At 37.7% G+C, this 25,438-nt stretch overlaps 1 protein-coding gene across 1 annotated transcript; it reads left to right on the forward strand.

Annotated features, from left to right (window-relative positions):
- The first annotated feature begins 1,777 nt into the window (after positions 1-1,777).
- LOC131153446 (laccase-14) lies at positions 1,778-23,118 on the forward strand. The gene is made up of 6 exons (XM_058105766.1): positions 1,778-2,034; positions 2,116-2,267; positions 2,457-2,701; positions 11,116-11,244; positions 12,405-13,370; positions 22,865-23,118. The coding sequence occupies exons 1-6, from the start codon at positions 1,957-1,959 to the stop codon at positions 22,993-22,995; spliced, it is 1,701 nt and encodes a 566-aa protein (XP_057961749.1). The 5' UTR covers positions 1,778-1,956; the 3' UTR covers positions 22,996-23,118.
- Positions 23,119-25,438: the final 2,320 nt, after the last annotated feature.

A 25,438-nucleotide genomic window follows, 5' to 3' on the forward strand; every position in this document is an offset into this window, starting at 1 on the left:
CATTGGGTTCGGAAAGCAATAGGATAGTCCATCAGTTGTGGGGTTTGTTGATGCTGATTATGTAGGGGATATGGATGACAGAAGGTTTACAACAATTTATGTATACACCCTTGTGGGAGGACCTATATGTTGGAGGTCCATGGTACAATCCTTGGTGGCATGGTCAACAACTGAATTTGAATAAATGACAGTTGCCGAAACTACAAAGGAAACTTTATGGCTTACCGGTTTAGTCAAAGAGCTGGGTATGCAGCAAAGTGGGGTTGTGTTACGTTGTGACAGTCAAAGCGCTATCTTCTTGGCAAAGAATCAAGTGTACCATGCTAGAACCAAGCATATTGATGTAAGGTTCGACACAGTCTAGGAATTGATTACTTGAGGTGAACTTGTACTGGATAAGGTTCAGACATCTAGAAATGCATCATAAATTTTGACAAAATTGGTTACTGCTGAAAGGTTCAAGCATTGCTTGGACTTACTTCATGTCTCCAAGTGTTAGATGGGAGACTATCCCAACCTAATGTTCCAAGTTCAAGGTGGAGCAACGAGTTCATGTTCTTTAATTTCTCCTAAGAGGTGTATGTTCGCCAAGGAAGAGTTTTTTGTGAATTGTGGCTCACATTCTAAGGGAAAACATGAATGAAAATAAGAGTGCAGCAGTGCAGCAAGGGCAATATTTCTATCCTTTCTGAAACCATCGACGATTTGGCTTGGGGCAGTGAGGCTGATTTCAAATTTTGAATTTGAACGTTAATGTGGTTAGGTGTTTGGGGAGAAACCTCCGAAGTGTTTATAAATATACCATTCTGGGTATATTCTGAGTGTGGAAGATCATTGTATGAGGGATTGTATTGTATGTTCTTTGACACTTACATATATAATGAAACTTTTTCGATTGCTCTCGTGGATGTAGGCATTGTCGAACCACGTAAATCTTTACGTTTTTATTCTTGCTTTCAGATATATACTGCGCGTGTGTGTTCCATATTTGTTCTTCATTGATTGTTGCGATTAATTTCCGCTGTGCAAATTCGAATTCGTTCACAACATTAAATTTATATTAATTGGTTGACCATTATTCGAGACAATTCATGGAATATTTTTTCTTGATTTTATTCAAGTTATTATGTCATTAAATATGGTATTCACCAAACTTAAAAAAGGAAGCCACAAATTGACCAACCATCTGGTCTGATTTTTCAAAATTATATTTTATTTGTTAAAATAATTTTCATGAAATGTATATAGCAACTATTTGTAATAATATATTTTTTAAAAATATATTTTTTGAATCATTAGTATCATTTAATTATTTTTTATATTTTATATTTTTTATATTTTTAAAATAATATTTTAATTATGTTATGTTTACATCAATTGATTGACCCAACCTATTCGGTGAGTTTTTATTCACTTATAAGTTTAATTTTCAAAGTATATTGTAATTAACTGGCCAATTTTTCCAACATAACTTAATTTTTAAAATTAATGTTGTTTTTTTAATTTATCTTATTAAGATTGAATGGAAGGATAAAATTATCATTTTCCTAAAGATAAATTTAACTTTTGGTGCTAAAGTTTAGGGTTGACTAATAATCAACTTGGCATTCCATTTCTAATACATTTTTGGTAAAGTGAAGCCAATAATTGTTGCCTTTAATATCCTTACAAAGAATACCCTACTCACACTATATTCCGTTCAAAGGAAATCCACTTATAGGTAGGTTTTTATTGTAAAAATCCTAATAATATGGGTATAAAATAGTGTTATGCGTGCACTAAAAATATTAATTTAATTAACAAAACACTTTTGGAAGGAAAGAAAACAAAAGAAGCAAGGGATTATAAAGAATTTAAAACCAAATCAACATAAGAACACGAAATGAATTCTCTCAGAACCTAACTTGTGAGGAGCTTCAAGGCATCCCTCCGGGCTCCTGCTCTGCTGATTTAGAGATGATGCTTGTCCTTCTTGCATTCTATTCTCTCCTCCTTCACGGTGCAAATGGAAAAACCCATCACCATACTTTTGTGGTCTCTCTCTCTCTCTCTCTCTCTCTCTCTCTCTCTCGCTTTCTATCTATCTCTCCATCTGAAACACATGCGTGATTGCAGTTGAAATCGACGCCCTACACTCGACTGTGTAGCACAAAGAACATCTTGACGGTGAATGGGAAATTTCCAGGACCGACGCTGAAGGCCCACAGAGGTGATAAGCTCGTCATCAAGGTCTACAACCATGCAAACTACAATCTCACCATTCACTGGTAAGCAAAAACCCAGAAATCCCTAATCTATAGTTTACCTGCTAGGCCGCTGCACACATCATCACCCTTCATTGGAAACAGATCCAATGCACATACTTTCTGTCGAAAGATCCACTAAATGAATGGCGATGATCCTACCCAAAAAACCTTCATAGGCGTTAATTAATTGATTAATAATAATATACGCAGGCATGGAGTGAGGCAAGCGAGGAACCCATGGGCGGATGGGCCAGAGTACATAACGCAGTGCCCCATCCAGCCGGGGAAGGAGTACACGTACAGGATGAAGCTGTGGAAGGAGGAAGGAAGCATATGGTGGCATGCCCACAGCGGGTGGGCGCGGGCAACAGTTCACGGATCCTTCATCATTTATCCTAAGCCTGGAACTACCTATCCTTTTCCTAAGCCTCATGCAGAGATTCCTATCATACTAGGTAAACCCTAGCCTTATATATTATTTCTTTACTCCACCTATTCACAAGGAATGGAAATGCTTTTATTTTGGTTAGTAGTGTTTCTTCTGCAGGACTTGTTTTCATCTTTTGTTTTTGTTTTGGTCTAAGAAGATGTTTTGTCTTCCCAAAAGGAGCATATATCTAGGGATGTCAGTTAATCACCATATTGGGGTGAAGTGGCCCTTCACGCGGTCTAGTGAGTTCTGTGGGAGTCATCAGGATCTTTAAGCCTGCGATACTCTTTTCCAGCAAGTCTTGCGTCGTTTTTGCTCTTTTAGAGACCTAGAAAATTTGAACTGCACAATGGGTGCAGTCCACCAACTCATGATTATTACACTAGCCTTTATATGATTTTTAGAAAATTAGAAAAATACCTATGTTTCAAAACTCCACCTTAAATTTTGTGTAAATTAAGATAAAATACAATTCAAAATCGATCTAAGCTTCCCCAAGGTCTTCACAAATTCAAAGTCATGTTTGAAATCTATACGTTCAAAAGTTGTGTTTAAGAGAGACTTCAAAGTTTTGGACTAAGATCTGTATAAGTTTGGATGAAGCTTAATATAATTTTATATTATTTTTTATTTAATTTTACAAAAAATAAAGTTCAATTGAGTTTGAAAATTTCTCGCTACGAACATATGAATCAATGCTAAACGCATTATAGGGTTGTGATTTGGGACGATATATTGATCATTCTATTTCAATGCTTCACATATTTATGGAGATTCCAATAGCCCAAGTCCAATTGTTTAAAACCATATCATGCATGCCTAGGAGTTAAAAGTTGGTCTAGTCGTGGAAAATAATTATTTATTTATTTAGTTCTTAATTTTCTAATGAATAAAAAATACCACAATATTTTTCTGCCATCTAATATAAAGACATGATTTTTTTTTTTGTTTTTTTTTTCAACTTTTTCTTTACAAATGTTGAAAATTCAAAAATAAAGTAACCATACAAACTACATTTTCCAATCTAGCCATTACTTCTTAAAATAATGAGCAAGTTGGACTTTTCTTTCTCAACATTTATTACCATAGTTCCATTTGGAAGAAAGAAAAATTTATTAGCACAATCAATACGTCAATCTTTTTGATTCTTTTGAGGATGTTTGTGAAGATATAACCTAAAGCACTAAATAAAATGACTTGACTTATAATAAAGTAAAAAAAAATTATATAATAAACATACAAAATTATAAATATCAATTTTACTCTATTAGATTTTTTTCTTGTGTACTAAATAAATTTAATAAAATTATATTTAATATTTGTATTTTTAAATTTGGTAAGAGGGTTAATTGCAAAGCAAATTTCATGCATTAATGGGGATAGTTGCAGCCGTAACGTGAGTCCCCTATTGATTAATGATGTCATAATAAATTTAATTACACTTACCTTAAACTATACCTTAACAATTAAAATGGGGCAAAGATAATTATAGTCATAACTTAAATGGAAATTGATTAATAATGGTGATTTCGTTTCTATTTGTGTTAGCTGTAAATTTGTGCGGAAAAAAAATTAAAAGGAACAGTTTATTCATGTAAAAAGTCGCAGTCGTCATCATAGGTTTTTCCCATTGCTTCAGCTTTTCTTTTAGAGCCTTCAATTTTTGGGCTGACAGAAAAGTTGCTGAGCCCTCAAATTCAAAGGACGTCCACCACTCTTCTATCTTTTTCAGAAAGCCATCAATTATCAACCAGCTACTGTCAAACCTGGACGAGGTTTTTCCCAATCGATTCCTCCATAGTTTAGCAATACCAGGCTGTGATCCAATATGCATCTAGTGAGTGCTTTCTGAAACATGAGAGGAAATTTTCCCTGCCATAATGTTGCAGTAAGAAATCTGTCCAACCTTGACATAATTGGACCACGTGAACACAACCCCGTTGAGAGGGAGGTCAACTAAGTCCCATTTTGAGATGAACTCAGAGAAAGAGCTCATGAATTTAGTGATTCTTGAGCATCACCATCTTTCTTTGAAATCTGATTTCATTAAAGTCTCCACGCACAGACACACACCAAAGTAAATCTGTCTTCTCTTTTACATTTGACAGTTCTGCCCAGATATATGGCTTATCCTGATCTCTAGAAGGCCCATTCACTGCCGAGAGGAGCCATATCCACCCCTATGTTCCAAACAGATATCATTTGATCTGCTCCTCTTCCTTCTTCAATGCGGGTGAATAGTTCCTGCGATTCTGTGTTGCAGTCATCCTGTATCACCTCCTCATTACTGAAATCTAAAGCCCTCTCAATTGAAATGACTTACCTTGCCTTGGGGAGTTGGGTTTTCGTGCCAAGTCAGCTGCGGGTCGGGTGGGCCTTTTTTCCTTGATGCTTTTTATGCTGAGCTTCTGGTGATGTGTTGTGGGTCTAAGCTACTAATTTGAATTTAGGCTTCTACATTTTCTTTATTCTGCCTTGGGATTTTGGCTCTTCCCAACCCATCAATTCTGAATATGAAGGGGAGCTTTGAAATTGAGTGACAGCTGTACCACCTAACCCATTCCCCCGAGGCCTTTACTGCGCCTGGATTTTTGTTGCAAAACTTGCCCATTTAGCGTCTGGACATGGAGTATCAGCACTCCTCATAGCAATACCTACACATCCCTGTAACAAATCAATATTCCCCTCTGTAACCGTAGGGGAACTTCTCTCCTTTCGTCTTTCTCCTCAACTGTGTAACAGTTTTTTGATTCCTCTCCTTGTATAAATACACTCTATACATCAATACAAAAGCAATAATGAAAAGTAAGTTTGAGCCATGCCTACTCTGACCAGAGCTAGCGAGCAGCAGCCATCAAAATGGCCGATGCCCCGACTGCTGCTTCTCCTTTTGCTTCTACCCTCTCTGCTGCTGCTTCTGCTACTCCCACATCATCCTTCTCCTATATTGTCACCAGTAAACTCACTACAGACAACTTCCCTCTCTAGAAGGTTCAAATTAGTGTCTATCTCCGTGGCCAAGATCTGTATCAATATGTCGATGGCAGCCTCCAAGCTCCTCCACAATTTCTTCCTGACCAACTCACCGTCAACCCCAAATATTCAGTCTGGATGTGAATCGATCAATCTGTCCTCAACATCCTATTCTCTTCAATCATTGAACCTGTCTTGCACCATGTTCTGTCTTCAACCACCGCACATGAATTGTGGAGCTCCCTCGTCTCTCTCTTCACCTCAAAATCCCAAGCTTAACAGTTTCAAGTTCGTTTCCAACTTGCTAACCTGACTCGAGGAGAGCTCTCCATCACAGATTATTTCTCAAAAGTGTGGGCACTGACTGACATCCTTGCCTCCACCAGCAATCCCCTTCCTGACAAAAACTTTATTACATATCTGCTCACTGGACTTGGTTCCACCTATGATTCGTTTTTCACCTCCATCACCACGAGATCTACACCAATCTCCTCTCACGAACTCTTTCAACTTCTTCTTGTTCATGAGAGTCGGCTTGCTCACTCATCCAGATCCATGATCTCTTATGAACCTTCAGTAAATGTAACAACAATCGGTGGCCGTGACAACCGTGGTCGAAGCTTTTCAAGAAGTGGCAGATCTGGGAGAAATGGCAACACCAGAGGTCGTCCCTTCTCCTCCAACAGAGGAGGCCGCAATAACAGTTACCCCATCCACCACCATTCTCCTTCTCTCCCTCCCCATCCACTCGCCCAACTTGTCAAGTTTGCAGTAAACTTGACCATGTTGTGCATCAATGCCGCCATCTTTTCAACCATTCCTACCAATATGAAGTCCCTCCTTCTCTCTCAGCCAACTTCAAAAACACCTTTACACCATCCCGCTCTCTCCCTGACACCTCCTAGTACCCTAACTCAGCAGCAACCCACCACATCACAAACTCCCTTGACAACCTTAATCTGTCCTCTCATCCCTATACCGATGGTGATCAGGTTCGTGTAGGCGATGGCAACGCTCTCTCCATTCAACACATCAGTGACTCTAACTTCCTCACTTCCTCTTCCTCCTTCACCTTAAACAACTTACTTCATGTTCCGTCCATTACAAAAAATCTTATCTTTGTTTGTAAATTATGCTTTGATAATAATTGTTTCTTTGAATTTCACTCTTCTTTTTTCTCTGTGAAGGACAAACTGACCGGGAAGATCCTCCTCACCGGTCCCAACATTGATGGCTTTTATGTGTTCCCACCATCGTCGGCATTCTCGTCATCTCCCTCCACCCATGTCGGCGAAAGGATCTCCCCTGCTCAGTGGCATCACCGTCTTGGTCACCCCTCCCTTCGTTTGGTATCTCGCATCCTTCATCAGCATCACTTACCCTCCAGTCGCTTAGACTCGTCCTTCTTATGCTCGTCCTACCCTCTCACCAAGAGTCATCAGCATCCCTTCTCTCCCAATCAGTCCTAGGCCTCAAAGCCTCTTTAGCTCATCTGTGCGGATATTTGAGGTCGACCCCTTGTCTATCTAGAACTAGATTCAATTTCTACCTATCCATTGTAGATCAATGCACTCAGTTTTTGTTGGTTCTTTCCCATTAAAAAGAAATATGATGTTTACCATGTTTTAACCACCTTCGTTCCATATGTTGAATGATTATTTGGCTCCAAATTAATCTCCATTCAGACTGATTGTGGTGGCGAATTTAAATCCCTTACCGCCCTATGTCCCTCCCTTGGCATCACACATTCGTTCTCATGCCCACACACCCATCAACAAAATGGCCGTGTGGAACGCAAGCACAGACACATTATTGAAACAAGTCTGACCTTATTGGCGCATACAAAACTACCATACAAATTTTGGGCGGCTGCTTTCGACATCGCTGTTTATCTAATAAACCGTCTTCCATTACCTACCCTAAACAACAAATCCCCCTACTCCCTTGTCTTTAACAAAGACTCAGACTACAAATTCCTTAAATTTTTTGGGTGTGAATGCTAGCCCAACCTTCGGGCCTATAACAATCACAAAATGCATTTTTGATCCAAGCCCTACCTTTTTCTAGGCTATAGCCCATCCCACAAAGGCTATAGATGTCTAGACCTCTCCTCAAACAGGCTCTATATCTCTAGAGATGTTCTATTCAATGAACACTCTTTTCCCTTAGTCCACATCTCGGCCCAGCCCACTCCTGCCCTTGCCACCTCACCTGCTGCCCACTTCCCATTCTTCCCTTCCTCAATTCTCGGCCCAGGTCCCTCCCCCCTTTGCTCTTTTGACCTAGCTCATTCACCTCTCCTACCAACTCCCCCTACCTCCCTTGTGTCCCCCTCTTTCCCTTACATATCTCCCAACCATAATACCCCCTCCCCACACCCACTGCGCCTTACCCAGCACGACCTAATTCCTCCTAGATCCCCTATCATCACCTGCTCCCACACCTCATCCTCTCGGCCACGTATCTTCACCGATGGAACAATTCCATACCCCCCTCGTCACTTCCTCACCACTGAAGCCATCTCCCCTGACACTCCCCTTAGCTTCTCTGCTGCTTCCAAGCTTCCTGCTTGGTGTTCTGCCATGGATGAAGAATATAATGCTTTGCTTCAAAACAACACTTGGACCTTAGTTCTCCCTAACCCCTATTCTAACATTCTTGGTTGCAGATGGATTTATCGAACAAAATACAACTCCGACGGCTCCATTCACCGCCGGAAAGCTCGCCTGGTCACCAAAGGTTTCCATCAACAAGAGGGCGCTGACTACCATGACACCTTCAACCTGGTCGTCAAAGCTCCCACAATCCAGTTGATCCTCTTGCTCGCTATTGCTCAGTGTTGGTCTCTGCGACAAATTGACATTCAAAATGCCTTCCTTCACGGTGATTTGACCGAAACTTTCTTCATGCAACAACCTCAAGGGTTCATTGATCCTATCCATCCGCACTACGTCTGCAGGCTGAACAAGGCTCTATATGGCCTTAAATAGGCCCCAAGGGCATGGTTTGCTTAGTTAAGTTTGTAGCTTCTCGCATATGGCTTCAATGCCTCCAGGGTTGACCTGTCTCTGTTCTTCCTCACTAATGATAATATTAAAATATACGTGCTCGTGTATGTCGATGACAATGTTATCACCTTTCACATGACACTACCACGGACTCCTTAATCGCTACCCTTAGTCAGGCGTTCCCTGTCAAAAACCTTGGCCATTTGTCCTACTTTCTAGGCTTGGAGGTTACTTATTTAGAGGATGGTGTGCTCCTCACTTAGTGTAAATACATCAAGGACTTGCTCCAGCGCAGTTATATGTCCATTGCCAAATCCGTCTCCTCACCCATGGCCGCTTCCTTAAAATTGTCCTTCTCTGACTCACCCCCCTTTGACGATCCAACACTTTTCAGAAGCATTGTTGGTGCACTTCAGTACTTATCCCACACCCGGGCAGAGATTAGCTTTTCCATAAACAAGGTCTATCAATTCATGCACAATCCCAAAGCTTCTCACTAGAGTGTTGTAAAAAGAATTATGCGCTATCTCTAGGGCACCATTGATCATGGCATTTTCTTCTCCTTCACATCCTCCTTAACCATTCACACTTACTCTGATGCCGATTGAGCAGGATGCCCTGATGACAAAAAATCAACTGGCGGTTACTGTATTTTTCTTGGCAAACACCTGATTTCTTGGATCTCCAAAAAGAAGAAAATTGTTGCTCGTTCAAGCACAGAGGCTGAATACAACTCCATTGCCATTGCTGCTGCCGAAACAATCTAGCTACAAATAGTTCTCTGTGAACTTCAGATTCCTTTCTCTCACCCCCCCCCCCACTTTATGGTGTGATAACATTGGAGCCGCCTACCTTGCCGCCAACCTAATCTTCCACTCTCGGACAAAACACATGGACATCGACTTTCACTTTGTCCGTGACCGCGTAGCAGCTCAATCTCTGAAAATCTCGTTTCTTAGCTCAAAGGATCAACTTGCAAATATCTTCACCAGGCTCATGGTCTCTGACACATTCTTCCAACTTTGATCAAGTCTCAATGTTCGTGGTACACCATTGGACTCGAGGGGGCGTATCAGCATTACTCATAGCAATACCTGCACATCCCTGTAACAAACCAATATTCCCCTCTGTAACCGTAGGGGAACTTCTCTCCTTTTGTCTTTTTCCTCAACTGTGTAACAGCTTTTTGATTCCTCTCCTTGTATAAATACACTGCATACATCAATACAAAAGCAATAATGAAAAGAAAGTGTGAGCCATGCCTACTCTGACATGGAGCCCATTTTAGAAGATATCCCCAAAATTCCTACAGAGAATTTGAGAACTCATGGATAACGATTTGCATTGATGTTCTATAGAAGGCCCAAACTTTTGTGTGTATAGATTGCCAACTTTAAAATCATGTGTAGTTCCCCAAAATTCTTTGTTGAGCATATTATGACCTTTTTTGAGCATATTATGGATTTTAGTTTTAATATTTATGATTCAAATATTAGTCTTAGGTAGAATATTGGTTTCACTAAAATTCTTTCTTGAGCATATTATGGGTTTTAGTACTAACATTCATGATTAAAACGTTACTCTTTCGCGGAGTATTGATCCTCCAAAATTCTTTCTCGAGCATATCATGGATTTTAGTCCTAACCCATCAAATGTTAGTCTTCTGTGGAGTATTGGTTCCCACGAAATTCTTTCTTGAGCATATTATGAGTTTGAGTGTTAATATTCATGATCAAAGTATTAGTCTTCTGTGCAGTATTTGTTCTCCTAAAATTCTTTCTTGAGCATATTATGGGTTTCAGTACTAATATTTATGATCAAAATGTTAGTCTTTGGTGGAGTATTGGTTCCTCCAAAATTATTTCTTGAGCATATTATGGGTTTTAGTGCTAATCGATCAAAATGTTATTTTGTGGAGTATTAGTTCCCTCGAAATTCTTTCTTAAGCACATTATGGGTTTGAGTGCTAATATTAATTCATGATCAAAATGTTAGTCTTCGATAGAGTATTCTCCCAAAAATCTATATGGGGTGGAGCCAACTTGCATGGACCCTACACAAAGGTCCATCTCTTGAATCTTTCTAGGGAATTTTCAGGATAAAGACTCCCTACAAGGTTAGTTAACTTCGTATACGATTGATGGTAAACTTCGAATTACGTGTGGAAGGTAAACTTCGAATTATGTGTGGAGAATCATTTCCCTCGAGTCTTTCTTGAGTACCCCTCTTATTTGTGTAGATTTCGAGTACTGATGTGGCATTATATGATTCTTAGGTTATAAAATTTATGTGAGGGTACAATCTTTCCTATGTTTTCTCAATTTTAGCATATGCATCATTAGGGCAATATGCAAGTGAAACATGTTGATAATTGTTGTTAATAGCATATTAATTAAGTTGATTTTTAAAGCTTTATAAAGTGGATAGTAATTGATCAGTTTCAATGCTACACTTGTAGGGGAGTGGTGGAAGAAAGAGGTGATGGATATCCCTATAAATGCAAATAAAACAGGTGGAGAACCAATTCTCTCGGATGCATATACCATCAATGGACAGCCAGGCCATCTGTATCCGTGCTCCAAGCAAGGTATATATCAATGTTTAGTTTATAATTTAGTATATATATGTATAATAGTACAATCTTTATGTAGTCTGCTGGCAGCATTTTTTAATAATTTTATAATTTATAACGTATAATTTAGCTTTAAAATATAATATATTATTTAACAAATTTTTTTTTTCAACAAAATTAATAATTGCAATTGTGCATAAATTTAATACAATTTGATTTTATTGCGTTTTGTTCAAATCCAGATAAATTAATTCAAATTCAAAACTTAAAATTGAAGGTAAACACAATATAAGTGTATAATTTCTCCAAATGTCTTTTAACATTCAAACGATTTTTGCATGGATGAGGATTTGCATCACCTTTAATGAGTTCTAAATGACAAAACAAATTTAGAAGGCGATCTTCACTATTAAATGAGTTACACGATAAATGATTAGGGTGGCAAGCCACTCGAATTAACTTTAAATTCTGATTATGTTGTCTAAAATATATATATATATATATATATATATATATTTTAAATTTTATACTTTGCTAGCTTAATTCAATCATGGACCAACATGCAAATATATAAAGATTAATTTCATTTAATTTCATTCGTCCATGCCATATCGCTCGCATGAATCGTTTATACAATAAGTATTACTTAATTCAATTATACATGTAAAAATATAAATATGAATCCCATTTCATTTCATTCTTCAATATATAATAGCTTACATGATTCAATTCAAACAATAAGTATTATAACATGATCGCAGTGCTACAAAAAAGTCAATGATAAATAATAAGTTTTCTGAAGCAAAATCTCTTAAAAGAATTTAGGGTATGAGTCTCACCATATCTTTATGTTTGCTACAGAAATCTCCTAAGAGGAGGGAGAAGTTATTAGGTATAACGAGTGCATATATTGGGATCTATATGATTAGTTTCATCATGAATAAAAAAATAATAATTATGATTTTTTTATGTAACTAAAATACAGACACGAAATGAAAATTATATTGATTTCAGTATATACACCTAGTGTATCTTATAATTAAAATACAGACATTTAATCAATACAGCAGGATGTACATAATAATTTCTCTATTTTTAGAATTCAGCGTAGCCTGTGTACATCCTAGCTACTATCCTAGGAAAGTGACTAAATTTCTTCCATTAATTTTTCATAGGGACATTCAAAATGAAGGTGCAGCATGGAAAAACCTATCTTCTTCGTATGGTTAATGCAGTGATGGATGAAGATATCTTCTTCAGCATAGCACACCACAAACTAACAGTAGTAGCAACAGACGGATGCTACACAAAACCCTTCACTACATCCTACCTAATGATCGCTCCCGGCCAATCCATGGACGTCCTCCTCGGCGCCGACCAACCCCCTAACGCTCTCTACTTCATGGCCGCCCGATCTTACTCCTCCGCCTTGGGTGCCGGCTACGACAACACAACCACCACAGCAGTCCTCCGATACACCGACGCCCACAACTCGAACTCGTCCCGGCTTCGGCCGCCGCCTCCTCCTCTCCTGCCCCACCTTCCGCCCTACAATTCGACGCAGGCTGCCACCGACTTCAGCGCAAGTCTAAGAAGCCTGGCCACAAAAAAGCACCCGGCCGAAGTACCGCTAAAAGTGGACACCCACTTGTTCTTCACCATCTCTGTCAATCTGCTTAACTGCACCAAGCCATGCAATGGCCCTTTCGGGAAGAGATTTGCGGCCAGCGTGAACAATATAAGCTTCGTCAGCCCTTCTGTCGACGTGCTTCGAGCTTACTACTATGGAATCCCCGGGGTTTTCGAGGAGGATTTTCCAAGAACAGCGCCGGCAAAGTTCAACTATACCGGCGACAATCTGCCGGAGAATTTGCTGACGCCGGAGTTTGGGACAAAGGTGCAGGTTTTGGAGTACAATACAAGCGTAGAGCTGGTGCTGCAGGGGACGAATTTGTTGGCCAGTGATCATCACCCTATTCATTTGCATGGTTACAGCTTTTACGTGATGGGTTGGGGGTTTGGGAACTTTAACCCTAGAAAGGACCCTTTGGCGTACAACCTGGTTGACCCGCCGGAGCAGACCACCGTCGGCGTTCCTAAAAATGGATGGGCGGCTATCAGGTTTAGGGCAGATAATCCAGGTAATAGTTTTTTTTTTTTTTTTTAATTATTTTATCATGGGTTTTTTTTATTATTAATTACGTTTTTTGAGGGAAAAAATATTAGTTTTTTTTTAAGATTCAAACGGAGCTTTATTAAGGCAGTAGAAAGGAAGAACAAGTAGGCAGCTTGTTCTTCCGCGAAGATACAACCCAACAAAAGAAGGCAACAAGAGGCTAGCCAAGCAGGGAAAAAAATTTAATTAGTTACGATCATCATAATTTCACTAGCTATGTGTATAAAATTTAACTAAATTAGAAATTTAAAATTAGTTTATATTGTTGCTGCCAAAAATTGACTGATTGATGTAAACTAATCTTTTATCATGACTACCTGAGTTGTCTCATGAGCTATGCTCATTAACTAGGTATGTCTTTAAATCTTATGAGCAGTGCTCATTAGATAGGCCATTCCTGGTGAGTCGTGCTTACTCTTAGGTTACCTCATTAGCTGTGCTCATCAAGTGGACATGCCTTCAATCCTCATGATGAGCAGTGCCTCATTAGATGAGTCATTCATGGTGAGTCGTGTTCACTCCTGAGTTTCCTTATGAGATGTACTCATCATATGGGCATGTCTTTGGGTCTCATGAATGGTTCTCATCATATGGGCCATTCTTGGTGAGTCGTGCTCACTCCTGGGTTGCCTTATGAGTTGTGCTCATCAAATGGACATGTTTTTGGGCCTCGAGAGTTCTAATGTGGGGCAAAAAATGACAAACAATTGTCTTAACTAGAAGGGATAGTGCCCTCTTTGAGACTTCCTAGGTCCTAGTTTCAACTTGATAAACTCAAAAATTACATAATTGAATTGCTTATGAGTGGTGTTCATTAATTGTGTCATTCTTAGTGATCCATGCTCATTCTTGGGTTGCCTAATGAGTTATGCCCATCAACTGTACATGTCTTCGAAAGTTTGCTCAGCGATGAAGTTGACTAAGACCTGCGCTTTGATTGTGGGCCTTGACTTGTATTGGATATCAAATTCCCGTAATTTAATTAACCACTTCATCATCCTTCTTGATAACTATGGGCATTGAAGGGTTTGTCTCAAAGGCATGCTGGTCAACATGGTAACTTTGTATGCTTGGAAATAGGGTCTCAGTTTCCTAGTGGACACGATTGCGATGGCAACTTTCTCTTCTAGTGAGTAATTGATCTTTGCTCCCCATAATCACCTATTTTGTGTAATATATTGGTTTGTGTTGTCCATCTTCTTCTCGAACCAGGATATAACCCGTTGCTTAAAGAAGCCACCCTTCCAATTAGGATTGGAACTTATTTTTAGTTTGTAAGGCACACATCTCAATTAGGGAATGGATTTTGTCAGGATTTACCTCTACCCCTCTATGGGCTACCACAAACCTTAGGAACTTTTACTACAAAAAATAAGGTTATTAGTGAATGATCAAAATCATCAAATCCACACATGTCGTACACTACTAGGTTCCTCGGTAGCAGCCTTCCCTGAATAACCATGCCATTGGGCAGTTTCCTAATATCTTACTGTAGATCGTCACACTCCCTGTCAGTCTAACCACGGACAACTACTCCTCCATCACTTGGGTTTCAACCCCACACAATTTCACAAAACTAGCAGATATAAACAAATGGGTTGCTCCTGAATCAAATAAAATAATAGCTTTATTAGAAAGTAATAACATGGTACCTGTTACCATGTTCCCAATGTGTTCCGCATCTGCTGGAGTAAGAGAGTACACTCTCACCGAAGCCTTGTTTTCCTGATAGTTTCCGAAAGGCATCTGATTACTTCCATAGTTCTGGCTCTATGCAAGCATATCACCCTTTGGTGCCTGACAGTTTCAAGTTATGTGGCCCGATTTGCCATAGTTGTAGCAGCTATCCTAGAATGACTGGCATTTACCATCGTGCCATTTATGGAATCTGGTGCATGGTATGAAAAATAAATCCCACTATGAACCCTATCGTTCGGTATTCTAGTGATAACCCTAACTATAGTACTTCTTCTTCTTCCACTGTCCCTGTCGAGGACCAATCTAAGAACCAGAAGATACTGGCCTCTTCTTCTATTCCTGTAGCACCTCATCCCCTTAGAGGTCACCCTCGGCTATGGTGGCTTTATCCACCAGAACAAAAAACTCTCAAATGGCTTTATCCACCAGAACAGAAAACTCTCAAATTTGCAGCATCCCCACACGCCTGCTGATGTCCCTCCTCAGACCCTTTTTGAACCTCCGAGTCTTCTGACACTCGTTCGAGATCAAGTATGGTGCAAAACGAGACAGCTCGATATATCTGGCAGCATATCTCTGCATCGTCAGGGTTCCCTGAGTTAGGCTCGGAAACTCATCAGCCTTCGCATCACGAGTGGAAGCCGAGAAGTGTCTTTCAAAGAATACTTCCTTGAAATGACTCCAAGTCATATCAAATGGACCAACTCTTTACTTCTCAAGCAGACTCAGTCATCCACCATCTTTCAGCCTCTCCTTCCAGCTGAAAAGTAGAATAGACAACCTTCTCTGGTTGGTGCAATGCAGAACTTTCAATATATTCTCAGTCTTCTGCACCCAGTTCTCTGCTACTATCGGATCGGGTCCTCTCGTAAATGTTGGAGGGTGCATGCAGGTGAACCTCTCTATGGTACAACCCATAGTAGTAGGATAATGCTTATATCTCCTAACACTCAACCTGATCTCTCGCATAACCTGCTTCGTCAAACCCTGAGGCACAGAAGGAGACTCATCATTCGCAGTCCCCTCGAAACTACTATCTAAGTTGTTATCCTTGGGCTCCATTATGAAAATAGGATAGGAATAAGTTAAACTTCCTATATCATACATAGTTAACACAATCATTGAAAGCTAATCGTGTCAACTACTACTCTCACGGGTCTAGGTCTGTCCTACCACACCGACATGAGACCATCATGGTTTGCCGTGACTTTATTGAAATCGTCATTCCAGAAAAAACACAGAACATCGCCAATGAGTCCCCATTTAGTAACAAAATGCTACGCCTACATCCTATACTCTGGTATGTACACAAAGCTATGCCTAACCAAATCTACAAGACTTAACAACCTGACTCTGGTACCAAGATGGCATGCCTCGAACCTGCGGATAGCTCCTAGGTGTGAATAGAGTAACCTAACCTGTCTCTATATTAATTAAAATATACATGATATTACACTGAATGAGGGTCTAATCCCGTGGGGTACACATACACCCTATACATATTCACATACATATCAACACTCATCAAATATGCAGTGCAAATGTTCTTTCTATACATACATCATACCATACTAGAGTCTATACTTAACTAGAATATACGTTCCAAAAATACAATACATACTCCGAGTGTCTACAAAACCCAACAGTGACAACTCGATTACAAAACCCGTACTTACACAAGTACTAAACATAGCTAACCGACACCCACGCTTCCAGATGCTAGGATGCTAGTTTCGGCTATCTGAAGGACCTAAAAAAAATTTGTATATTTGGGGTGAGACACCTCTCGGAAAGGAAGAAAGCAGGTTATATTAGTGTGTGTCATAAAAGTATTATTTCAACATAAAACATAACACGATACTATTCCAATATTTTCACAATTCTGTTCCATTACATATGATACCAAATATACAATCAGTGTCGTCACACTCAAGCACACGATACCCTACAATAACCGAAGCCTCACAACGATATCATTGCAAATACGGTGTCTACTCACACCCATCGATGACCATTTGGAACAAACTGGTGATATTTCACACTTTGGGATATAGAGCCGGACATTCTCGCCCATGATAATTAGTTGAAACATGGTGGCAGCGTACAGTAATTAGCCGCTCCTAGCTACTTTACAAAACCTAGAACAATTTTGGAACTCATGTTCCTATGCTCATCAGCGTATGGGAATTAGCCGCCACTAGCTGTTTTACAAAATCTAGAATATTTTACATATAACAGTTCATTCCACACTTATTTGAGCATATACAAATCATATCATTCTCAGTTTGATAAATACAGTTTAATACAAATACAGGTACAGTCATCTCAATACTACGATTTTGTACAACATACAATTTTTTCAACAGAAATAAAGATGATACCCGAAACCCCTAATTTTTCCAAAAATTGTAACCCGAAAATCTCGCATTTATACCAAATAGATTTTCCAAAATAAGTAACCAAAAAATACATAAGATCGTAAACTATATGTTTACCGATCCCGATTTCAAAAATAACTGATATAAACAGAATCCCCTTACCTTTTCCCCGAATACCAAAATACGAACTCTACGACTCCAAAACTATGAACTGAATCCCCAAAACCTAAACATCTAAGAACTATACTTCACTATAATTCTTACTACTACATATATACCAAAACGAAAACAAAATCGGTCCCTTACCTTGGTTTTGAGTCAAAAACCAAAAATCCTTGAAACGAATTTCTGATCTGCTATAACTGTAGAGATTCCCCTCCTGATCCACATGGTAACGTCAGATCGTTGATTTCGGCAACTGAAGGCCTGAAATCCTAGTGAGAGAGAGAGTATCTGAGTTCTAGAGAGCGAGAGAGAGAGGTTTTTGGTTTCTTAACTATAAAGCAAAGCCAAAGATATTTATAAACAAGTTGACCCGGTCAGACTCATCGACAAGATGACGTCCTCATTGACGGGCTACAAAAGGAAGTTTGTCAATGCTAAGGTGGTGTCGTTGACGAGCCTGAGATTTCAGGATTTCCCAAAATCTCTCAGCATCTCCTTGTCGATGAGCTACTAAATCTTATCGCCAAGCTAAACAAGGGGCTTCATCGACGAGCAAGGAAGCCTCATCGATGAGCCCTGTAGAATTTTGCCTTTTAAACTTTCTTTCTTTTTTCCTCATTTATTTAATACACTTATATCGGGTCGGGTTCTTATACTAGTACTGTTAAATATATTATTTTCATATATATTTTTTTTTTATATAAAAAACTATTAGTGATAGTATAAAAACCGTCACTAATAGTTGCTTATTAGTGACAAATTTTCAAAACCGTCACTAATACTGTTAATAAATTATTTTCATATTTTTTTAAATAAAAAGCTATAAAAAACCGTCACTAATACCCTAATATTAGTGATGAATTTTTGAAACCGTCACTCGTAATGTTAAATAAATTATTTTTATTTAAAAAAAAAACTATTAGTAGCGGTTCTCTAAACCGTCACTAATAAGCGACTATTAGTGACGAATATTCAAAACCGTCACTAATACTGTTAAATAAATTATTTTTATATTTTTTAAAATAAAAAGCTATTAGTGATGGTTTAAAAAACAATCACTACTAACTGACTATTAGTGATGAATTTTCTAAACCGTCACTAATTGTGTTAAATAAATTATTTTTATTTACTAATACAATAATAGTAGTGACGGTTACTTAATCGTCACTAAGAAGGGACTTTTAATGACGAATATAATTCTTCACTAATACCCTAAGAATTGTTGCTAATATTAACCCATGATAATTCTTGCAATGGTTACCGATTTTTAGTGACGGTTCTTAAAAACCGTCACTAATAACCACTTTTAGTCACGGAATTGAATCTTTCACTAATACTTTCATCACTAAAAACCAATTTTTTTTTTTTTTTTTTTGTAGTGTTTTCTATCAACATGCCAAATGTACACTTAGTGGGATTTTAATCTCATTCCATTTTTATAAAGTAATTCAATTGTTCTCCTTAAATCCTTTCCATGATCATCAAATTTTAATCTCTTTACAATCCATATAAGCCTCCATAGTATTTCCTAAGAGATCTTTGAAAATCTTATTCATTAATCGGTGGTATGTCACCACATTGCTAAGCCATTTAGTGTAGTGAACCTCTCTAATGAAATTAGCTTTTTAAAAGCTTCATTACTTCCTTATCAATTACCTTGATTGGCTCAAGAACAAAGTTCCACTTTTTTTGCTTCACTGGGTGATGGCAAGGATCCACTTGGAGCTCGTGGTCGATAGTTGTGGGATTAGTTCTAGATATGTCATTAGTAGACTAGGCAAAAATGTCTAGATACTCTCGCAGTAATCTCAAAATTTTTGTCCTCATTGAGTCTGACAAATGAGCTTCTAATTGGACACACTTCTTTTGGTTGCCTTCCTCTAAGGGGATGTTAATCAAATCCTCAACTGGTGTAGTGAATTGTGGGTTTTTTCTCCTCACATCTAAGTCTTCTATTGTTAAAGACTCTTGACCTTCTGTTCTACCCTTTAGAGCCATTACATAACAACTACAAGCTGCCATCTAGTCCCCTCTTATCTCCTGTATTTCGTTCGTGGTCAAGAATTTAACCTTTAGGTGGTAACTAGAAGTGACAACTCGAGCTGCATTGAGTGTTGAACGCCCTAATATTACATTGTAAATAATAATATGGTCCATCACCAAGAAGTTTATCGTGAGAGTGATTTGCTGCGCTGGTGTCCCTATTGTAAGTGGGAGTGTGATTATGCCTAAGGGGTGAACCACATCTCCTCTAAATCAAACTAAGAGTGTTGAAATGGGCTTCAAGCATTCTACCCCTATCTAATTTCTTGTAAAACCAACTAGAATATTATGTCGACTGACCTTTCATTATCTATCAATATTCTTCTTACCTGATAATTGACAATGACTATTGACACTATTAGAGCATCGTTGTGTGGCTAATGAATTCCTCTCATATCTTCTTCTATGAAGGTAATGACCCATTCTGTTGTAATTTTTTCTGACTCTGTACTTAGTTATTAGCTAGGAAAAATTGCTTTGCATACCATTTCCTTGCCCCTCCACTAGTCGGTCCTTCGAAAATCATAACAATCTTACCTACAACAAGTTATTCTTTTTGAGTGGAATCTAGTTTTCACTGATTGCATGCCTCAGCTCGATGATCATTCCTTTTTACGATTTTTGACAAGTGTCCTTTCTATATCAGAGCTTTGATTTCGTATTTCAGATGGAGACATTCTTCCATATCATACCCATGGTCTCTATGGAACTTGCAGAACTTTAAGGTATTTCTTTTGTATGATGGGGTCTTCATGGGTTCTCCTTCAACCTGCTAGATGTTTATTAATCTCCTAATTTTTACCTACGTTAACTACTTCATCAATATCTCTTAACTTCTTCATTTTCAAATCGGTCTCGCTCCTTTTTGTGGTGAGAACCTTTTCTAAATTGATACACTTTTGGGCTCATGTCATCTACTCACCTATATTGACTGGGAGCTTCTTTCCTAACAAATTTAAGAAATCCCCTCTTTTTTTGTCAAAGCCTTTACCGCTACTTCGTGATCTAAGTTTTGGATTTATAAATATGCATTGACAATGCAGCACATGAACTCTTTCAATGTTTCTTCCTCCTTTTGAACAAAACTCATCAAGTGGGCTGGAGTTTTCACCATTTTTTGACTACTGACGAAATGTCTTATAAACTACTGCTTTATCTCCAAAAAGAACCCAATTGAGCCAGAATTTAGAGTTTAGTACTATGCCTTGACATTCCCTTTTAGAGTCGTTACAAATGCTGGACACATAACTTCATCGACATAACTTGCAATTGCATTGATACTGTAAAAGTGTCAAGGTGGTCTAAAGGATCTGATAGCCCATCGTACCCTTCAATGCTTGACATCTTAAACTTACTTGGCAAAGGAATCTCCATTACCTCCTTTTTTATTTTTTCTTTTTTGAAAAGGGGGTCTGAGGATTTGTTGGCAATTTTCCTTCACTAGTTTCTTTAACTAGTCAATTTTCCTAAACTTGTCCTCAAGCTTCTAGGGTCGCTACTCATAAATACCCATATTGTTAGCTTCTTATATCTTTTTGGTCAAGTCTAATACCTTTACAACAATTTCTTGTGGTTTCATTGCCTTCCCACTAGGTGCTGCCTCTATTTAGGTGGTTTCTAAAGCACGTTTTGTATAATCTTTTTCTTTTTATGTAGGATCATACTGAACATGTCTTCCATCCTCTTTTGGAAATCCAAAAGTTCACTTAGGGGCACACTTGGTGATGAGTTTCTTGTTGGGGTGGAATGAATCGATTGAGGTATTGATCCCCAGCAACAAGTTTTTATTTGGAATTATGTGATGTGGTCATGGTCAAAGATAGAAATCGTCCCGTTTTCAATAGTCAACACCAATTATTGTTGCCAAAAATTGGCTAGTTGATGCAAACTAATATTTGACCACCACCACCTTCTAAGAATCAAATAAGAAAGGCTTGGAGGACCCATGTTGTACTCCAGAGGATTGTTCCGATGCCTAGGTCAGGAACTGTGAGAGGATAAAATTGCAACAATAAAATAAGAGTGGATGAGAATGCGATGGTTACCTTCTCTCTTGAGGTCTCTTTTATAGTTAGGGGATGGCACACCCTTATTAAATTTGGCATTTGTTTGCTAGTAATTTTGATGGTGGGAGGTTTCATCTTGGTAATGGTAATAATTGGAAGTTAATTGCAAAACCTTAATTTTCGCATATTTTTAGATTTATTAATTATAATTATGCTATAATTAAATTAGGAGTAGCAAATAAATTAAGAAAAGGTGAATTGACCCCAGAAATTAATAAATTATTTTAGAAATTAGAAATTATATTTTAATTATAGTTTTGCTTTCATTCTATGTGTGCATTTGCTTATGGTTTTCAAAATAGGTAATTATTTATTACGATTAAAAGTAAAACTAAATCATGATCAAAATAGAATTATATTTTGTTTTATCCTTATAATGTCTTACCAGATCATATAAATTTTGAAAATGAAAATAAAAATATTTGAAAATATAATAGTTTTTTTGCATGACCACTTTGAGAGCCACAACATATATTAGTTTTAGGTGGCATTTGGTAATTGAAAATTAACTTTAGGAATTGAAATCATAATGGTTGATTCCTATTCCTAGTGTTTGTATATATTTTTATTCTTATCTCTTACTCTGAAATCAAATCCTAATTCTTGAAAACGCATTATTTATTACCTTACTCGTAATGTATTTACATACATACATACATACACGCTCCTTTACCTGCATATATAATATTACCTAAATAATATTAATATTTATGATATCATTAATTTCTATTTTGGTTATTTACTTTTAAATTTTCTTAATATTGGGAATCTAGAATAAAAATTTACAAGAGGAAACTGTTGTTTTCTATTAATTGATTAAGATATCATTTCCAATGAAAGTGATAAATCAATAACAAGTAAAAATTAAATTGACTTCAAAACTTAATGGGACAAAAATGAAGAAAGCGAAACAAAAAAAATCATTACATTTTATTGTTTTTAAACATAAATATCATTCTTAATGCATACACGTGTGCTCGTGCGCTTTTAAAAAGTTTTAAAAAAAGTTTTTAAATTTAATTAAATGCCATAATTAAAAGATGAATATGAATAGCATTATTACTATTTGTTGTTATTGTTATATAATATTCTTACTATTGTATATGCAGGTGTATGGTTTATGCATTGTCATTTAGAGCGCCACCAAGTTTGGGGAATGAATGCCCTATTTTTAGTAAAAAATGGTCCCACTCGTGGTACCCAAATTCTCCGACCTCCTCCTAATTTGCCCTCTTGTTAGGGATGTTGGATTCATTTTTCGTATTTGCTTATTTACAATATCTTGATTAATATATAGATTTGGCATAAAAAAAAATTTAGTCCTTAGTTTTTTATTAGTTATTTAAAAATGGATTCATTTGTTTGCATGAAATATTCTAAGATTACTTACATTCTAGCTATTACGACTCAGATACATTAATCATTGGCAACACTCAAATTGACGTTGATAATGCAGAGACTCTAGATGGTATGGTTGCTATGTTCTATCATCTTAATTATTTCAATGTTTAGGAGTTGATGTGTGTTTAATATACCACTATTTTTTATTATATAGAGGCTTTAATCCTCCTAGCATAAGTTTTAAGCATGGTTCTTCAATACTTAAAAATAGTCCCTCATCCATGAAATATCTCAAGCATACTAATTTGTGCAGTGCTTTTTTTTTTTTTGTAAATTAATTGCTATGTTTAGGTAAAAGAGTGGTTAAATCTATCACTAAATTTTATTTCTAGTTTTTATTCCTAACCATTATGTGCAGTTCAAATAATATGCTAATTCCTAATGGGAGCTATGCAATTTTTTAAAATAAACAGAAAAGAAGGAACAAAAAGGCTTCATGGAAATTAAGTTGGACGTATAAGTAAGCCAACATATAATAGATCGAGTAGGGTCGTGTTGCTTAGAAGTTGTGATGAACAAAATAGGTAGTCAAATTAATTTGGTTATTATTGAAAATTTCCTTTGAATTGCACCAACTTGGTTAAGCCAATTCCCCAAAATCTAAAGTTGTTGGTTTATCATCATTTGGCCAGTAAAGAGAGACCAAGCATGGTCGTAAATATAAAATTTAGAACAACAACACTTACTAACTGTTGTAATATGGATTAAATAATGAAGATGCACAACATTATAAAAAACAACAAGTAAATAGTACAACCAGAACAAGAACAATACAAAGATTTACATGGTTCGCCAAAGCTTACATCCACAGAAGCAATGGAACACAAATTTCACTATGGAAATCACAATGTACATAATACACTTCTGAAAATGATCACTCTCTCTTTAATATATGCCCAGAATGACATATATAGAAGTTCCTCGAAGGTTTCTCTCCGTTTACCCAACCACCCAACGTTCAAAAATTCAAAATTCAGAAAAACTACTCACAGCCCAGGCGCTATTCATCAACGAGTACAGGGCTTCGTCGACGACAACAGACTTTCATCGACGAGTCCAGATCTCTGAAATTTTCCTGCACTCGTTATTTTCTCGTCGACGATTTCAGAACCTTCGTTGACGACTCATTGCTGTCCACTCATCGACGAACACAGGGCATTCGTCGACGAGCTCTAATGTGCTACCCCTTCTTGTTTTTCCCTCTTCCTTCTTTACTTACAAAAAGAAAGTATAAAAGCCACAAACAACAATCTCCACCTTGGCGGTTATACGCCCCTTACGAGAATCCCGAAAAGCATGAACTGCTCCATCTTGAACTTGAAAACGCTTGGTTGGGTATGTCTCCTTTCTATCACTTGGAGACATGGAGTAAGTCCAAGCAATGCTTTAACTTTTCTGAAGTAACTGATTTAGTCAGAATATCCGTTGCATTTTCAGAAGTGCGAACCTTCTCTAAGACAAGTTCGCCCAAAATAATCAATTTCCGAACCCTATGGAACCTCACATCAATGTGTTTGATTTTAGCATGGTATACCTGATTCTTCGCTAAGTAAATGACACTCTGACTATCACAATGCAGCACCACTCCATCTTGCTGTAATCTCAGCTCTCTGACTAAACTGGTAAGTTATAAGGCTTCCTTTGTAGCTTCGATAACAGTCATATATTCCACCTCAGACGTGGACAATGCTACTAGAGACTGTACCATGGATCTCCAACATATTGGTCCTTTTACAAGGGTAAACATATATCCCGTTGTAGACCTTCTGTCATCCATATTTCCAGCATAATCAGCATCAACAAACCCCATAAATGAAGGATAACCATGTTGCTTGCCGAACATGATGTCATATCCTGATGTACCCCATAAGTATCTAAGTATCCATTTGACAGCTTCTCAACGTTGCCTTCCTGGATTAGAAAGAAACTTACTTACTACACTTATCACATGAGCCAAATATGACATCGTAAACACCATGACATATATCAAACTCCCCACAGCACTAATATAGGGGACATATGACATGTATTGGATTCCCTCATCCGAACTTGGACAATCTACAGTATACAACTTAAAATGATTCACTAGAGGTGTACTCACCAGTCTTGTATTAGCCATGCTAAACCTCTCCAACACCTTATGCTCATAACCGCCTTGAGATAACCATAATCTCCTTGTAGTCCTATCTCAACGAATCTCTATCCCAAGTATTTTCTTGGCTAAACCAATATACTTCATGTCAAATTGCTTATACAACTAGTCCTTTAATTGATTCACCTCA

Source organism: Malania oleifera, chromosome 4, assembly GCF_029873635.1.
Source record: "Malania oleifera isolate guangnan ecotype guangnan chromosome 4, ASM2987363v1, whole genome shotgun sequence".
NCBI lineage: Eukaryota > Viridiplantae > Streptophyta > Magnoliopsida > Santalales > Ximeniaceae > Malania > Malania oleifera.